The sequence below is a fragment of the Dromaius novaehollandiae genome, chromosome 5, assembly GCF_036370855.1.
Source record: "Dromaius novaehollandiae isolate bDroNov1 chromosome 5, bDroNov1.hap1, whole genome shotgun sequence".
Lineage (NCBI taxonomy): Eukaryota > Metazoa > Chordata > Aves > Casuariiformes > Dromaiidae > Dromaius > Dromaius novaehollandiae.
Genome location: NC_088102.1, coordinates 35,041,390 through 35,058,915, shown reverse-complemented (window position 1 = coordinate 35,058,915; position 17,526 = coordinate 35,041,390). Strand labels below are relative to the sequence as shown.

Sequence of the window (17,526 nt, the reverse complement as noted above, 5' to 3'; positions counted from 1 at the left end):
GACTTTGTAAATATCTTTAGAAGATTCTCAACTACAGTCTTCTAGGGGGAGATTGGTCTCTCTGAATCTTACATGAATCTTTCTCATTTAGAAACACTAATTTAAGTGCAACCTCAGTGGGTACATCTACATTAGTGATTCAGTGCACGAACTCTTTTTAAATGTAAATTTCCCTTACATCTATGGCTGAATTGTATGGCTCATCTTACAGAACAAACTTGAGAGCATCACAGGTGTGCTTGCAAAGGTGTCTTTCCTGGTTGAAGCACTCTATTTGCAATGTGGATCCCAGATCGTCAATGAGCTACCTCTTTATAAACATGAAGTGTGCATTTAGGACCGCAAAGTGACAGAAACTTCACTGCTGAAAGGTGCAACAAAAGACATATGGGCCTAGAACCGTAATAGATCTCTCAAAATGAAACTTGGGTCCTACCTGCTCCATGATACACCAGTCAGTATGGGCTGACAGGCAAGAGATCCAAGCATTTTTCCCCTGACATTTCTCAGAACTCTTCAAACTAACGACACAGTCTGCACCCTATATCTCATTCTATATGTCCGAATTAGATCACTGTCAACATAGCTAAACAGAGCTTTTCATTCTCTATCCTTCTCATCCTTCTTTCTTAATCATTATGATCAACATCACCATCTCATCTGTTAAACACACCTGTAACCCTCACCTAAGTTTCAATTTGGACTTCTCTCTGTAGCTGCTCAGATCTACCACGTTCAAATCTGGCTGATTCTTCTTTCATGGTGTCTTTATTCCCCACTGTTCCATTCCATCTACACAGACTCCCATACAGGTGAACATTTCTTCCCTCTATTGCAGCAAAATATCTTTTCTGAACTTGGTGAATGTAGTCTGCTCTGTTCATCTGCATCCAAAACAATTTTGCAAAAGATCATGCAAGTATTTAAGCATGTAATTTCTCTCTTTGTGCCTCCACAAGTGGAAGACTTGTTACAGTAGTCTTCCCTTTCATGGTACTATCATCTCTGTCTGTTCACTAGCAAACTGACAAACCCCATACTGAATTGGCAAACCATCTTTATCCTTTATCCTCAGTTGCCTCTCAAGGTTAGAAATAATTCTCAAGAAATATTCACAAAAGCCATCTGTTATTCTCCTCTAAATCTCTCATTTGCCAAAACACATGAAAAACTTTACAAGCTGCAGACCTACTCAGATCAGTGAATATTATGCTGATCAATATTATCTTTGCCTTTCTGCACTGCATGTAGACATCTGTTGGCTCTTATATTATACTTGAACATTAAACTCTGTGGGATAAGTAACTCTTGCTCTGTTTTTGAGCATTTCCTAGCACATATGAGTAGAATTTCCAGGTGCAGTTTTAATACATGTAGTAAATGCTAACTAAGACAATGTGTAATACAGTAGGGAAATAGTTCAGTCCAACACAACTTCACAGAATAACAGAAGACCTCCCAACATTATGATATATAATAGCAAGGATGAGATTTTGTTCTTCATTCATACACCTTAGAGGAATGATATAATATATTTTTTAAAAGAATAATTGCATCATCTGCTTGCAAAAATGGATATAGCATCAAATTAAAGAATACAAATATGTATTTTATACATGTGTGTGTAAATATATATATATAGATAAAAGGACCAGTTTCCACTGTTCCATATTTTGACTTCCATGCTGACTAGTGCCTACTTTGCTTACTATACACATAAAAACATGTATATTTATATATACTATATATATTTGCTTACTATATATATAAATGTATATATTTTATATATACATAAAATGTATCTTTTCAACATCTTTAATTCAAGACAATTAGTGATTTCTTTGACAAGTTTTTAATGCACTATAAGTATTTATATCTTGTGTGTGAGCAATCTTTTTCATACATTATAAAAATGCACAAAATTATATTTAAATTCTCATTGTGTTTTTCTTAAACTTTGATAGTCAATAACACTGTCACACTGAGTTCCATAGCTTAATTACATAACATCCGAAATAACTTAAAATTGTTGTATTTTCAAAAGTCACTGTTAAACAAGAGTATGATCTTTCTATATTATAAAAGTTCTTCTTCACTTTAAAATTATTTCTACTTCTTTCCCTGAAACTTTATGACTTGCTTCTTAAGAAATTGAATTATCTAGGACAAAGGATAATATTTAAAGGCAGAGTTTCTTTGCCTCAAAAAGAGCTTTAAAAATTCAGTTAAATAACTTTAACGCCAGGACCAGGGCCAGGGAAGAGAAGAGAAAATACAGGCCTATGAAGGTATGTGAGGGCAAATTTTTTTGCTACTTCTGTGCTTTTATTTAATCCCTTGGCCGACAGGCCACGACAAAACACTTTCTGCTACTGGATTCAGGAGACAATGAAAATGTCTATAGTTATTTGAGAAGTAAATACTAACGTGATAATTATCTGCATAAAATAATTGAAGGCAAAACAGTACTTCTATGTTTTTAACATAAAACTTAACATATTTATTCAATGCCATATGTGGATATCAAGTTTGTATCTCTATCTTTATGTGCTAAAACACCTGGAAACATTCATGTTAAAAGCCTGAAATCTTAATCTTTGTGTGGCTTAAGTGGTGCTCTAGGTGAAAAGTTGGGTACATCTGCAAAATGGCAGATACAACATCAATTTATCTCACAAAAGGACTCATTAATTGGGAAATTCAGTTAAAACCTTTGAAAACCTAAACTAATTCATAATAGATAAACTCTTCTGGATCATATTAAGTTTCAGCAGACAGATTTCCTTAGAATTGTAACATGAAGGAGGGAAGGCTGGTGAGACTGATACCTGTTCCAATCTCTTGGATCTTGTTTATTAACTTTGAAGAGTTCCTATTCTTTACTGATTTAAGAAGATGGAACAGATATTGGGACCTTTAGTTCCCACTACCATTTTCTTTCAAGTTTCCAGCTTTTCAGGAGATTTCACATCCTTCTAGGATAAAGCAATTATTTGGCATCCATATTCAGAAAATAGATATAGATAGGTTAAAACAAATGCTATTTACTTATTAAAAATGGTTTAAACATTCAGCTTGGTATTCACATCCAATGGAAAATATCAGCAACTCACAATGCTGACATTTCCAATTATACAGCATATAATATTCTTTCCTTCTGATACAAGCAACACATGTAATAGGGTTTATACAGCATATTTTTGGTAATTATGGTTTGAAAGAAAAAACATATCGCATGCATACAAGATATGTGAGAAGTGTTCACATACTGTCTACTTTCCCAAAGTACATCTATGGGATTTACTTTTCTTAAAACCTCTTTTGATGAAGAAATACAGAATAGCATTTCTACAAGAGAGTACACTGAAATGATACAAACATTTTGAAAATGAAGAATCTTTGTAATTCTTATGAGTGTGTTCAATATAGCAACATTTAGATGAGGTACCAAAGTATATGTACAATAGCTGCTTTATGTTCTGCTGATCTATTTCAATGCCTTGTAACAAATATCAGATTAATTTATACTCATATTTCCTGAAGTACCAGCATTTTTGAAACACTGAAATTAAATTAAAAAAAAGAAAAATATCAATTTCCTTATTTTTATATCTTAAAATATTGCTAAAATGTGCATTTTTAAAAGGCAGGGTTAATCATTTATCTACTGTGATAAGAGTAAGTCTAAAACAATTCTATTTGCATATTTGCTTTTTCTAGTGTTACTGACTTCTTCATTCCCTAAATCATGAAAAAAAGAGAAAGAAAAAAAAGAAAGAAAAAAAAAAGAAAAGCATTTCTGGAAAATGTCTTAATCTAGCCAAAGTAAGCCTCTATGCCTTTGGTCCACAGAAGCTTTATTAGCCTCCTAGGCTCCAGAGCGGGATAAACTATTTCATGCATGAAGGGATCAGCATTCCTTCTTTTAATCATTGCTATTGTACCCATTACAAAGCTCTCTGAACATCCCCTATGGATACCAAATGCTATCTTAATCACCCCTCAATTAATAACTTAATACTCACAGTTTAACTCTGTTACTTCTATGTATAGTAACTGTTACTGGAGGATGATACTGGAGCATGATACTGGAGCTTTAACTGAGTATGCTGAAATTATATCAGAGAACTTCTCCACCATAGATACATTCTCACAGTGAAAGTGGGCAGACAGCCTTTTCTAGTAAGTGTAACAGCTTAATACTTATGCTTTCCTACTACCATGTGACCATCCTGTAACTTTTAGAAGCACTAGAAGAAAACAGTTTCTTACATGCGTTGATAAGCAATGCTAGATGATATTGTTTACATACAAAGTACCAGAAATCTCTGCTAGCATCAGCTAAAACTATATTATGTTCTTCTGAATGTAATATAGGTGGTCTCAAAGAAAAAGAAAGTTAGAAGTCAATACTTCTTGTTAATGAGAGCAGAGACTCATTGCCAGTTTGTCTCATCTGTCTCCTTGGGTGCCTTTCTAGTGGGCTTCCTGCCCACTTTTTGAAGATGGTGGAGGTTAAATGTTAGGGAAAATGATAAAGGAGCACAGATTGATGTGATGCTGCAGAGCAAAGTAGAAGTCACATGACCTTACGATTAGCACTCCGTATTCAAAATCAGGGATCGGAAGGAAAACACTTGAAGACTTTCATAGGTGAAAAGGCATAGTGCGACCGAGTTCTCTCACCACACCTTGTCAGCTAAATTATATTCCTCTTGATATGATTTTACATTTTTTAAAAAAGCTTCCCCTTATTAACCTTTGGTCAGCCCTTAGTACTCCAGCAATATCTAACTTCCAAAATTTACATATCGTACTGATATGACAAACAGAAACATCCACTGTTTCCCAGGATACGGGTAACACCAGAAGTCTAGGTAAAGTCTGCTACGTACTCCCTTCAAGATAAATCCGTAGATTAGTATTTGTTAGTCTTTTGCAACTAGCAAATGCCTAGCAATTTTCCAATATATGATGATTATAAACCGATGCACCAAAGGCTTGTTTTCCTTATCTACTTTCTATGGACCACTTAGACGTAGTCCAAGCACAGATGAAAAACACTGGCTCAGATTTAAGACAGTATTGCATCTATAATAGCGAAGCATTTCTGTAATAAGCTTAAAATTAATAAATTAAGGATAAATGAAACCCAGTTAAAAATTTATGGCAAATGCAAGAAGATGCAAGGCCTAATGATACCTGACTAGCGTTCTGCTAGTGTTTAGAAAAAAAGGTGCTCCTGGTCCCTAGCAGTTACAATTGTGAAGAAAACCTAAAAATACATAGAAATCATAACTAAGTATGGAACATCTATATATGTCTTCAGATTAAAAACAGCAGTACTTTTCTGATCATGGAAAGTGGACTTGTAAGTGACAGAAGTACACTCTGTCAGATGATGAAAATAGGAATGGCTCACTCACACAAGAAACAGAACCTGGCAAGGGAGGAAGGACTTCAAAAAGAAGAGACTGCTTACCCAGGCCAAAAAAGAACCACCCTAAAAAAAGATGGGTGAGAATAAAAGATGACAAGATAAGAGCAACAAAAAGCATGAAGAGCATTATGATGTAACAAGAAATTCATCATGGAAATACCTTCACAAAGAAATAACAGGCTGGAAAACAGAAAATCTAATTTTAAGTTGGCATGGGATCCAAAAAGGAAAGAAATATAATTTTAGGATGGTAATATAATTTCAATATGGTAAAGCCAATTTTCAGAGATAAGTTGTTCATAAGAACAGGGACTCTGCAAGAGTTAATACCACGGATGGCCGCTCAGTCAAAGCAAAATGAAAATACTATGCAGGCAGCTCTTAGGAGTGGATTAATACAGAAAAACTTTTAGTAAATATGGCCTGCATAGTTCCTAGATTGTTAAAACATACTGTGTAAAGTTACATTAAAAAATATAGAAAAACAAAAGCCAAAACCTTTGCAGGTGACTACAGTTTTGAAGATTATTTTGAAGTTGGTAAATGCAAACACATACGTTATTTTTGTCATCTGGTTTGTCTTAATCAAGAGCTAAAAATTCATTTATAACACTGTACACAAATGCCATGTTTATATCAATATCGTATGCAGCTTGCATGAAAAAGTATACATTAAAATGAAGAACAGCAATCTCTGTAATGGTCAAAGACATCCAATAACAAAACCACCAAATTCCAGTTGTCAAACATAATTTACTATGTATATTTCTTCTTTTCTCTGTTAAAACAGTAATTATTAAAACAAAAGTGATATGGGTGAGTGTTTATAACTTCTTATTAAAAATCCTGACTTAGAGCAGTGTTCATTTAAGCTTAAGGTTAAAGAAAATCATGTAGAGATCTCTGTGCGATGGCCTAGTGACTTTATATCCTCTTGTCAAACCTCAGCAGTTTTATTTGTAGTGATACATGCCGGAGAAGGTCGGAGGTTAAAGTTGATAGGAGGGCCAACAGGAAAGCCAACCAACTTCTTTCAAAAGATTACAACCTTTAACATATTAGGATCTGTTGGCAGTTAGGGCTAACTTTATAAGTCCATATTTTGTGCAGTCTTCTGTGAACTGATCCTCAAACTCCAGACCAACAGGGTCAAAAAAGCTGCCTCAGCTTTCCTTCAATTATTTTCATGATTGTCTTACTGTTTAAGCTATTACTTTAATTTTTGATTCTGAAGTGATGCGTAGCACTTGTCATTAGTTCTCAGAAAAACATTAACAGGCAGGTAAGATTTTTTCACAATTTTCTTCATCCTGTTTTTTTCTCTCACTCTGAAAACTAAGTTTCTCCAGCTTCTTCCAGAATGTCACTAAAGACGATTTGAATAACCCATGTCAGCTCTTGAAACTGAAATCTCATTTGTATTGCAATAGTAGGTTTTCTTCCCAAATTACATGAGCTTTGACTTCTTTCTCCATATGTCCCTAGCAAATGTCCAAAGGAACATAGTGCCTCTGGTCTAGGAAATCTGACATTAAATGTAACAGCACCACAGTCTGCTGGACTAAAATCTTTTAGATTTCCCTCCCTTCTTATTTCCATATGATTTCCTCTGTAACTGGTTTTTTAAAAATAAAGATAAAAAATAATGATAAATACACACAGAATCACAGAATAGTTGAAGGGACCTCTGGAGAGGGACCTCCAGAGATCATCTAGTCTAACTCGCCAGCTTAAAGCAGGGTCAACCAAAGCAGGTGGCTCATGGACAAGTCCAGCTGAGTTTTGAATATCTCCGAGGATAGGGACACTACAACCTCTCTGGGCAACCTGCTCCAGTGTTTGACCACCCTTACTGCAAGAAAGATTTTTCTTGTACTTAAATGGAATTTCTTGTACTTCAATTGTGCCCATTGTCATTATCCAAGTCTAAACTAATACTGATGACTGTCTTACTCCATTGAGGCCACTGCGAGCTCTTCTACTGTCTTTGAACAGAACTAGATCTCTGGTAGATGGACAGATTCTATGTAAAAGATGGTACTGAAATGGAAGCCCATGATACTTCTACATCCATTATCAACAGACCTGTTGGAGCAAACACAGGATAAAAAACAAATAGGTAACAAAGAGAAGAAATAACAAAAATCACCCTGAATTAGTAATCTGATATTAGCACAGGTTATTTTTATTTATAGGAGGTGCTTTTAAACAAGTACTTGTCACAAGGGAAGTGTAACACAGAGACCAAAACATGCTAATCTTGTACATATATGTGAGTCTGTAAGTGTGTGTGTGTGTATATAAATAAATATATACATATATTTACTGCGCTTCTCCCATGATGGCCATGAGAACATTTTGATTTAACGTGCAGATAATATAATCCATTTGATAGCGTTTAAACAATAAACCAACAACTTTGCTTATGCTCTATCAGATGTCTCTACCTTGCAGGTGTACAAAAATCAGTCTACAGTTATTCATTACTGTAATTTTACAGCTATGCACTTTAAATTGAATAACCTACCCCAGAACCCCCCAAACTACACGTTACTGCCACTCTATAGGATCAATGTAGCCGAAAAATCTCTTATACTTAACTTTCATATTTTATATAAATAAATGTATATATCTACTTCAAATTTAATTATTATTTTTTAAGTGTCAGACTTGACACTTTCTCCAACCTCTCTGCCCCTCCTTTGAAAACCAAGCAAAGAACACTTGGCAAAAGCAGACTCTGCATTTCACATCACATACCATTTAGCTGTTGCTACAATTTTAATTATACAAAACTCAATGGCCCTAATAAAATCTGACTAGCTAATTAATACTCTAAAACATACAGTCTGAGCTACTGAAAGGACTGTTCTATGTGTAAATTCCCTTATGTCATAGAAAAGACTCACACAGCACCATGTAATTCTCCGTAGGTAAAACAATATCCTCTGATGTCAACAGCTTCTTCATCCTATCTGCAATTAACCAAAAAATCTTTACATATTCCATTTTTAAGTAATTCATTTTTCTACCAGTTTCATTTCAGACATACTCCCTGGTATATATCGTAGCAAAATCAGGGAGAGGACAGTATAATACAGGAATAAGAAACATTTACATCAACAGCAAGGCATAGTTGTAAGGTATTATTTTACTCCTATTGTGTCATGTCCAAAAAAGACTGCGATGACTTCACAGAATTATGTTTAAATTTCATATTTTAGTTACACTTATGCAACTCAGATAGATACACACACACACACATATATGTATGTTCTGAGTTAAGATTTACATTATGACCCAGATGTTTCCCTGAGATTCTCACATGAAGGGAATTCTCCCACTGTGCCACGGGGACCCTATTGCTTTTACAGAATCAGCCTATTTTGGTGGTTTGTTAAAGTCAGGGAGAGGGCAGAGGCTGATTAGGCTAAGTGTCTTAAGCCTAATACAACCTTACTGGTCTTTTGGAAATTTAATTGAAAAAAAATCTACAGTCAACGGTATTAATTTTCAGAATTCCACATGACAATTTTTTGGAGAAAGACCAGAGAAGAAAGGACACATACATAAGAAAGTATGGTGTGCTTTTATGACTGGGAAAATCTCTTCCATAACAGTGAGAACATAAGCTATTCTCTCTGAACTTATTCCCCTGGACATTTTGCAGACAATGATTTGAGCAGTAGTTTGACATGATTTGTACTCTTCCTAACATGCTATCCGTTATCTCCTTAACACAAGCCAAAAACGTCTGGAACTAGATGTTGTTTTCTTAACATTTTATGCCAAAGCACAGACAATATTCCTGGATTCTTTTTCTCTTCCTTGACACACTATGAATGGTGATAAGAAAATGAAAGTTATGAGAAGATCTGTGCTTAGGTTTACACTTTTGCTACAGTAAGATGGATTTTCATAACAGTGTATATCATGCATCCATATCTGTAGTGCATTTTACCGAGTTTTAAGAAAACACTATCAACTATAAGTTCGACCTTGCAGTATTTTAATGTAGTATCAAGCTTCTACAGATAGGTAATTTTAAACATAGAAGCATCAAGTAATTTGCCTGGCAGCACCAAAGAGATCAATGATGGAAGAGAGATTAAAACCCCAATCTTTCAGCTTATAGCCACTAAAGTCTATCCTGTCCAGTGTCTAGAGGAAAAAGCATGAGAATCATTGTTATTAAGAATCGGAAAACATAACAAGTAAATGAAGACGATCATTCCAACTGGTTCCTCTTATTATTTGCATTATGAAACCTTCAGCCTGCAGTGAGACTTGATGTGCTAAGTACTGGGCAAACACATAAGGAGCTACAGTCTGCTCTACAAGAAGTTAGATTAAGCCTTCGGACCTCTGATAATGCATGTGCACATTCCTCTCTTGAATGTTGCATTTTCAAGTAGTGATATCAAATTTCTGTTGTTTTTAATAGATGTTGTTATCAGTAAGGAGAGTTCTTTAAAGGTAGTGACTATGATTTTTAACAAAAGAAAACAGAAGAAAACAATTTTAAAATAACTTCCTTACACAGGCAAAAGTAAAAATTACTTTAACAAATACTAAAATGCTGTACTGCAGTCATTTTTACTCACTGACAGCTTACTGTGCTTACGAAGTCATACAAGTCACCACTGAAACTCAATCATCTCTGACACACGACAACTCTAATAGCCGAGCAAGTGGTAAAAACCCAACTACACAAAAGTTTAGGGAAAGAAAATAAATCAGTAATAGGAAAAAAAAAAGAAGAATCAAAATTTTACTTAAGCCATGAGAAGTCCAATAGAAGTGATCACAACTGCAGTGATTCCGTAGGAGCACAAGAGCTGCAGACTGGAGAATATGAGACTGTGCAGTACATTCTACGGAAACATCATCACACCTAATAGCCCTGTCACACCAGGTGGGTTGAGTGAGAAGAAAGGGACACAACCAATTGAAAACAGAAGAAGGGAGTTTGGTGACAGCATCAGGTGAGGCACTTCGTTCTCAGAAACAGGTATATCACATACAGAAAGGTTGCCTTAAAGCTAATTGTGCATCTACTCTGCAATCCCCTTGTAGTTTGGGTAGTCATAAGTCCTCAAGCCTCAGGATGCCTAGCAATGAAGAAGATGGTGAGGTATGTTTAAGCAGAACAATGCCACACATTTGCACATTTTCAGCTATATCTAAGCTAGTTTTTCTCACAAGGGCCAGGCTGTGCTATTCATTTGTGCTCCAGTTCAAGCTGTCTATCCTAGGGCAGAATTTAAGGCAGCATTTTCTCCTTCTGCAAGTTCATACGTGAAAGCAGAAAATGGACTCTAATGTTTCCTAAAATTAGAAGACAAAGTAGCAACTCCAAGAACAGAGATGATTTTCCATTTCTATGATCTATCAGTCAGTGACAAAGCAAACACCGACATTAACAATCTGAACCTAATTTACTAGAGGATACCAAGACACTAAATATTGAAGCAATGTTTTCATTAACATGTTTCTTAATGCTCCTGGGCCAGCAATTACAACCATAAAACTGATAAAAATGCACTTCAGTGACGTTGACCTATCTGTAAAAGATACTCCGCTAAAAGAAAATAACTTGCATACATGCATTTGGTACTTGACTATGACAAACCAACTGGTCAATGTAATCGATGTATGTGCATCAGGGTGAAAGTAAACTGAGCTTACAGAAACCTCTTCAGGAAAGCACAAGGCTAAGCAAAGGGGCAAAATGACTCTAAAAAGACAGCAGCCAATGTTGTTTATAAACAGCTGCTTATCACATGCAAGTTAAGTTTCTGATAGTTTGGCGAACGTGGTATAATTCAATAGTCCAGAAAAAGTGCTCAAATAAGCTTTTCAACACACGACAGGAAAAAAGAATCATTTTTTTACCACGACCAAAACCATTAATAGTAAATGCATTTTTTTTGATTAAAAGAATGGGAGAAAAGGTTGGAAATATACTTTGAAACATATATTTACAGTACATAACATAAGACACCTCTGACTAATACAGGAACCTATAGATTCTTTTAAATAGGCAAATGAACTTCTATAAGCATATGCCATCTATACCATTCTGTGGCTAATTGTGATAACGCAATTTTATGTTACTAAGCTAATTGTTCACCTTATTTTTCAAAACAAAACAAAACAAAACCAAACCCTTAATTAAAAGTATAGCAAATTAAAAAAAGAGGTAAAATCAACTACGAAAAGCTGAAATATCTCTAATATGCTATCTATAATCTAGGTGTTAAAAGCTAAAGGACATGTATCTACATAAACAAAACAAAGTCATCACTGCTGTGCGGACTGCAGAATATTTTCACAATTATTTTTCCTCCTTGGAAATATACATTCTTCTTAATGTAGTAACATTCTGAAATTTTGTAACATTTTGGATTTCTCTGATATGAAAAGTCTGTTTTATTTTTTTAATTATATCTATTTCCCTGAAAGGTCTTTAAGGGCTCTACAAACTACCTTGCATTTTATTATTGCTGACAGTTATCTAAACCACGCTTGAATGCCCTCTTTATCCTTTAGTGAACAATTGAAAGATCATATGCTAAGAGAGTTGTGCTTTCTCTTCTTCTTGCCCTATAATTAAGGCATTTTAATACATTTCCTCACAGTAGTTAAGAAAGCACAATGTTAAAAATTAATGAAATGAGACAATTTGAGTTTAGCAACCATAAATACATACAACATAAATTCGTCTCAATTGTAAATATGAAAAAAAGCCTTCTTGAAATCACATGATGAGATTACAGAATTGCCAAGATTCTGCTTTTGCTGTCTGAGGGTATTTAAATGATGTATGGTAGTCTGACAATACCACAGTGTTGTAAGATACCCTACAAGAGAGGTAAACATTTCTGTCAAACACTCGATTTCCACTGGTTTTAGTATGTTTTCATTTACCTTAAATATATACATATATATATATATTTATGTATGTATAAGAAGAAGTATTGCTGGGGATGCTGAAATGGGGGAGGAAAGGGAAGAGAGGAAGCAGGAAAAGACATATGAAGGAAAAAAAATACCATAGTAAGTTGATTGTAAAAAAATCTGACATATCTAAAATACCACTAATATCTACTTATAGCAGTATTTCATTAATGATTATAACAGATTAATGGATTGGATTTTTCTACAAAATAGAGTTCATTATATTCACATATCGCACATTTTTGCAACACAGACATGTAAGGTTTTTTTTCACATTGTGAAAGGAATTAAATGTTTATAGATACAACATCACTTCTATATACCAATTGAATACAGGGCGCAAAATACAACTGTATCATAGACACAGCATTATTAAGTATTTCCAAGAAGTTATTAGTAATGAGCAAGTCATACTGCTCATCTTTTAAAACTAAATCAAGTTTCTGAGGCAGAAGTTCTTTATGCTGTCTCAACAAAATGTTGAAAAGATACAGTACAGCATAGAGCAAAAAGATTACAGTTTTTTCCTTAAGATAAAGAAGAAAAAGACAAGAAGTTGCTCTTCAGAAGATTTTTTTTTTTTAGCATTGTCAGACTGTTATATTATAAACAACCTTATTAGTCCTTTATAATTACAATAGGTACCTCTGGACAAGATCGAGCAGACATGACAAATGCTTCTGACTTCTTTTTAAATCGAACCAGGAAGGTCATCGCTGAACAAACAGAATGCTATACAACTGGGGCAATAAATTGTGGAAGCTAACAAAAAGGTAAGTTTTTTGTTATTAAAAATTAAAATTATTCTGTTTAGACTTTTCTGTGTAAAATCAAGGAATAAGAGGAGTAAGAGGATGAGACAGGTTAAAAAAGATAAGTAGCTAAAGAAAAATAAATCCTTCCAAACTTCAATCTTATACTGTTTCTATCTGCAGCTGAATCTGTATTTTTATATGCAATGTTTCTGAAATAGCTGCTTTATTTTACCAACATGCCCTTAAAGATAATTCCCTAATGAGGGTTTACCTATGTCTGCATTTACTTTGTTCAGTATTATGACGATATTATGGACCTCCCCCCCAAAAATACAGTCAGTCTCAGATCTATGGGACTTGCTTGCTGTTATCCTCAAATGAAACCAGCAGAAGAAAAGTATACTACTGGGTATTTCTCCTAACATCTTTATTTTGTTTCAGAATCATGTAACAGTACTGTAGTTTTTGATTAAATTTAATTTGTATAGAGTTAAACAGTAACTCAAGTAACTGGAACTGGAAACCAATTGATAGATCTCACTTTTAAATCCTGTGTTTCAATTTGGAGAGGAAATATAAGGATTGGATTAGAGAGCTGTAAGCTCTTGATGAGAATTAGTGGTATAAAACAACAAAAAAAGAAACCTTCAGTTACTTTCCTTACAGTTAGGCTAAATGAAACTGTAAATCAACTAAATATTTGGATAATACTCAAATCAACAGCTTTACCTAATAAAATTCTAAAAGAGTACTGAATATACAATTTGAAACAAATATGAAACAAATATGAAATATGAATGACTTTAAAAAGAACCATATGAGAAGTACAACAGTAAAATTACCAAAACTGAAGCAAAGGAAATTCAAACTGAAATGTATAATGGGCAATTAAGTACCTATTTTGACAATTCTAAGTGGTCAAGTTTTTAAAGTATGACACAGAAACCTTAACCTATCTATATATGAGTGATAAATGAGGCATTTTGTGTCATTACATTCCCATAAATCACTTTCTTTAACTGCTGATGGCTTTTATCAGGTCTAACCTTTTCAAGCTTCTATCAGAGTGCTAACATTTTCAACTTTGACACATACGCAGTTTACAAATTCTGCAGCTGATTAACTCTGGACAGCAGCTCACTGCCATCATTGTCTTCTTCAAGTTGGGTTATAGCTTCAGTGTCTCAAAAAACTCACATGCATTCCTCATATGCCACAGAATCTCACTATATATCTTGGGCTGTGCTGCAAAGGATACAAGACATTTCTCCTTTTGAAACAAATAAATGAGAATATACTTTCAAAATGACTCCTCTATAGAAAGTGGGCCTGAACTATGCATACTTATCACAATTTTGAAACCAAGTAAGTAGAACCTTCCAAATAAAGTGATATAAATATTCAGCAGCCAGAAGTTAGCAAAATAATATGATCAATTTATTTTATATTACCTTATAATTTAAACAGAAATTTTGATCAAATCAATGCTCCTGAATACATGAAGAATGCTGTGATTAAAGCCTGTGAGGTAAAGAATAATAATAACAACAAAAAAAGAAATCGAAAGAACAAAATATTGCAATATATTTTATATATTATATAACAAAACATTGCAAACTGTAAGCTGATCATGATCATTTTGTGGGATACCTCACTAGTCTCTTGTCTGAACTATCCTGTACATTTCAAAGAAGACTCTAATCTCAGCACTATAGCACTTAGCACATGATATGGATGTAACCATGATAACAAACTCAGAACACAGTAAATGCAATATCAGAAAAGAAATAGAGGAAATAATGTTTTATCATGCGTAAGTGAACCAAAAGATTTCAAGGAACACTTCCTTTCTGCAGAAACTAAAATTAAATTACATATCTGCATGACACACACTCCATCTTTTTCTATGAATAGCTGATAAAAATCCATCTAGGTGTCTTATTTCAAAAACATTTTAACTTAGTGTACTGTATTAACAATAAGAAGGGAGGAATACAATGCTACTTTATGCTTTAGCAGTATTGATACACAGTAAGAATTACACTAAATGTGCTTACTTTCACTATTTTTAAATTAAAAATGTACACAATACCACTTAATTCAGATGTATTTCATGTATAGAAAAAAGCAGTGAAACGTTCAAGGAAATGCCTTTACAAGATGTAATTGATACAGACATTGAAACAAAGCTCAAGTTTAAAGAGATACTGTCTTTGATAATATTAGTCAGATTGAAGAAATCTTCATGTTGCTTGTGTGACCACTGGAAGCCTGGTACTTCAGATGGTATTAGTTTTGATAAGAGCTAACTAGACATCAGACCTAAATAATGAAACCTGAAGAGACAGGCTTGGACCACGCAAATAGGAATGTCCGCAGAGGCTCTCCTGCGGCAGATCATCTCTTGTTAATAAAAGACAAATCTTAGAAAAACAGTGGGTGAAGGACAACTTTTTTCAGTATCACAGCTAACATAGCCTTGTAACGTCAATGTCTAAGGCCTATCCATGACAAATTAAAAGTTCTTTATTTCACTAATAATGTCACACATCAAAGAAGCTGTGCAGTTACACTTTGACAATTCAGATGTAAATCCTGGAATGCCTATGAGTATTCATGACGAAGGCATATTTATCATTTAAAACAACAGGACATGACTTCTTGATGTTCATATCAACTAATAGTGATGGATGAGGGCATGCTAATCAAATGACAAACCAGAAGGAACACAGATGTTTGCTATTTTGATTAGGGAGGGAAACGAAGATCCTTTTCCCAAATTAAGATACTAACATTCTAAAATTATACACACAAATATATACATGTTTATACAACACACTGTATACATAGGAGCTTGGTAGGTTCTTAAGTAGACATGCTACAGATAGTAATTAGAATAACTGCCTATTTACCTAAGGTCCAAAGAAGCCACACAGTATAGAAAAGAGAACACTGGCTTTGATTAAGTCCAGTATAATTTATTATTTATAAGTAATTTTAGCTTTTTAAATTAAAACTCCCCAAGTCATCAGAGTAAATTATTTTACCTTTTTTTTTAATTTGTTTCCTACCACCTTATTTCTAGGTTTAGATTATGGTTATTTGAAATTATGCTTCTGTCATTCAGAGTTGCATAAAATAAATGTAAACACGTTACTGAAATCAAAAAATAGTTTACATGGAATGCCACAAGCAAGACCAGTGTGGAGCTTCAGAACCAGCTTTTCATTTTGAACTCTTACACTTCTGACACTCTAAGTCATCTTATTTCAGTGTCTTGCTTTACACGCACCCAAAATGTATCAAAATACTTACGCACATTTCACAAGAACTCTCAAGCATCGAGAACTTTGCTTACTAAGCATGAGAGTCACAGCTGCTGTCAGTGAGACTGCCAAGCCTTTGTTCAAATGGTAGATCTGTACACAGTGGCAAGGCCCAATGGGGCCCAATGATACTTTCAAAGTACTTGTCAAATGATGGTAACATCCAGTTCCTTGAAATCTTGCTGAATTTGGCTTGATTTTCCTTCTTTCTTTCTTTCTCCCTTAAGCAGGTAGCAACTATAAAGCAGATCTCTCCGATAACTTTTCAATACAATTCTACTATGAGCGAACAACTTTTGACATCCTCAGAAAACCGCCCCGTCACTTGTTCTGAACAAAGAAAAGTCACTTTGCTAACTGGAGAACTATTCATATAACATACTTGTTTCTACCTTGCTGTAGTTATAAAACATACAAATACAGTACTGCAAAATGAAAAAGTGTTAACCAGAGTGAGTAACAGATTTTTTTTTTAATCTGAGTCCCCCCATACAGTTTTCAAGAGTTTTTAAAAGAAGGACCATTTTATAAAGTATAGAACAGTATGAGATAGAATATAAATGCAACTAGTGACACTGGGGAAAAAATACATTTGAATAAAACATATTCTTAATGCAAAAACATTTTTATTATTGTTAAAATTATTTTTATTTGACCCTTTCAGCAGAAATGCACATGAAAACAATAATTATGTAATTGTCTGTTTGAACTGTAGTGTTTAAGAAGCAAACCAACACTAACAATCATTTTGCTCTACTACTCAGAAGCCCTAGCCAGATCTGATGAAGTGCTTAATGCAACTTATCCATATATCCTGAGTGCCTTCTTTAATGCAAGATAGAGAATTATTGTCCCGGGAAAGCAGATTCCTGTGCTCCAGAAACACAAATACACACTGTACAATCTCACACAGTAAACAAAATGCAGGCAGTTTCTATATAATTTCTCAGTCTCATCTTTAATCAAAAGAAATTACTCTCACAGAAGCAGAAAGGTAATTTGGGACTCCACAGTGACACTGTATTTCTCTGTGGCTAAGCCAAGA

General features: G+C 34.2%; 1 protein-coding gene across 8 annotated transcripts in view; it reads right to left on the bottom strand.

Annotated features, from left to right (window-relative positions):
- The window catches only part of CDIN1 (CDAN1 interacting nuclease 1), a 131,022-nt gene that overhangs the window by 40,379 nt on the left and 73,117 nt on the right, over positions 1-17,526 (bottom strand). For 2 of the 8 annotated variants that reach the window (XR_010389378.1, XM_064512430.1), the window contains one exon: positions 14,607-14,676. The exons of 2 other annotated variants lie outside the window; for them this stretch is intronic. Coding sequence is in view for 5 of the 6 variants with exons in the window: in XM_064512430.1 (XP_064368500.1) it covers positions 14,615-14,676 (62 nt within the window). In the remaining variant the exon portion in view is untranslated. Of the gene's footprint in view, positions 1-1,836; positions 7,526-8,349; positions 8,416-14,606; positions 14,677-17,526 lie in introns of those variants that run through there. 4 more of the 8 variants (XM_064512427.1, XM_064512429.1, XM_064512425.1 and 1 more) reach the window with 4 other exon arrangements.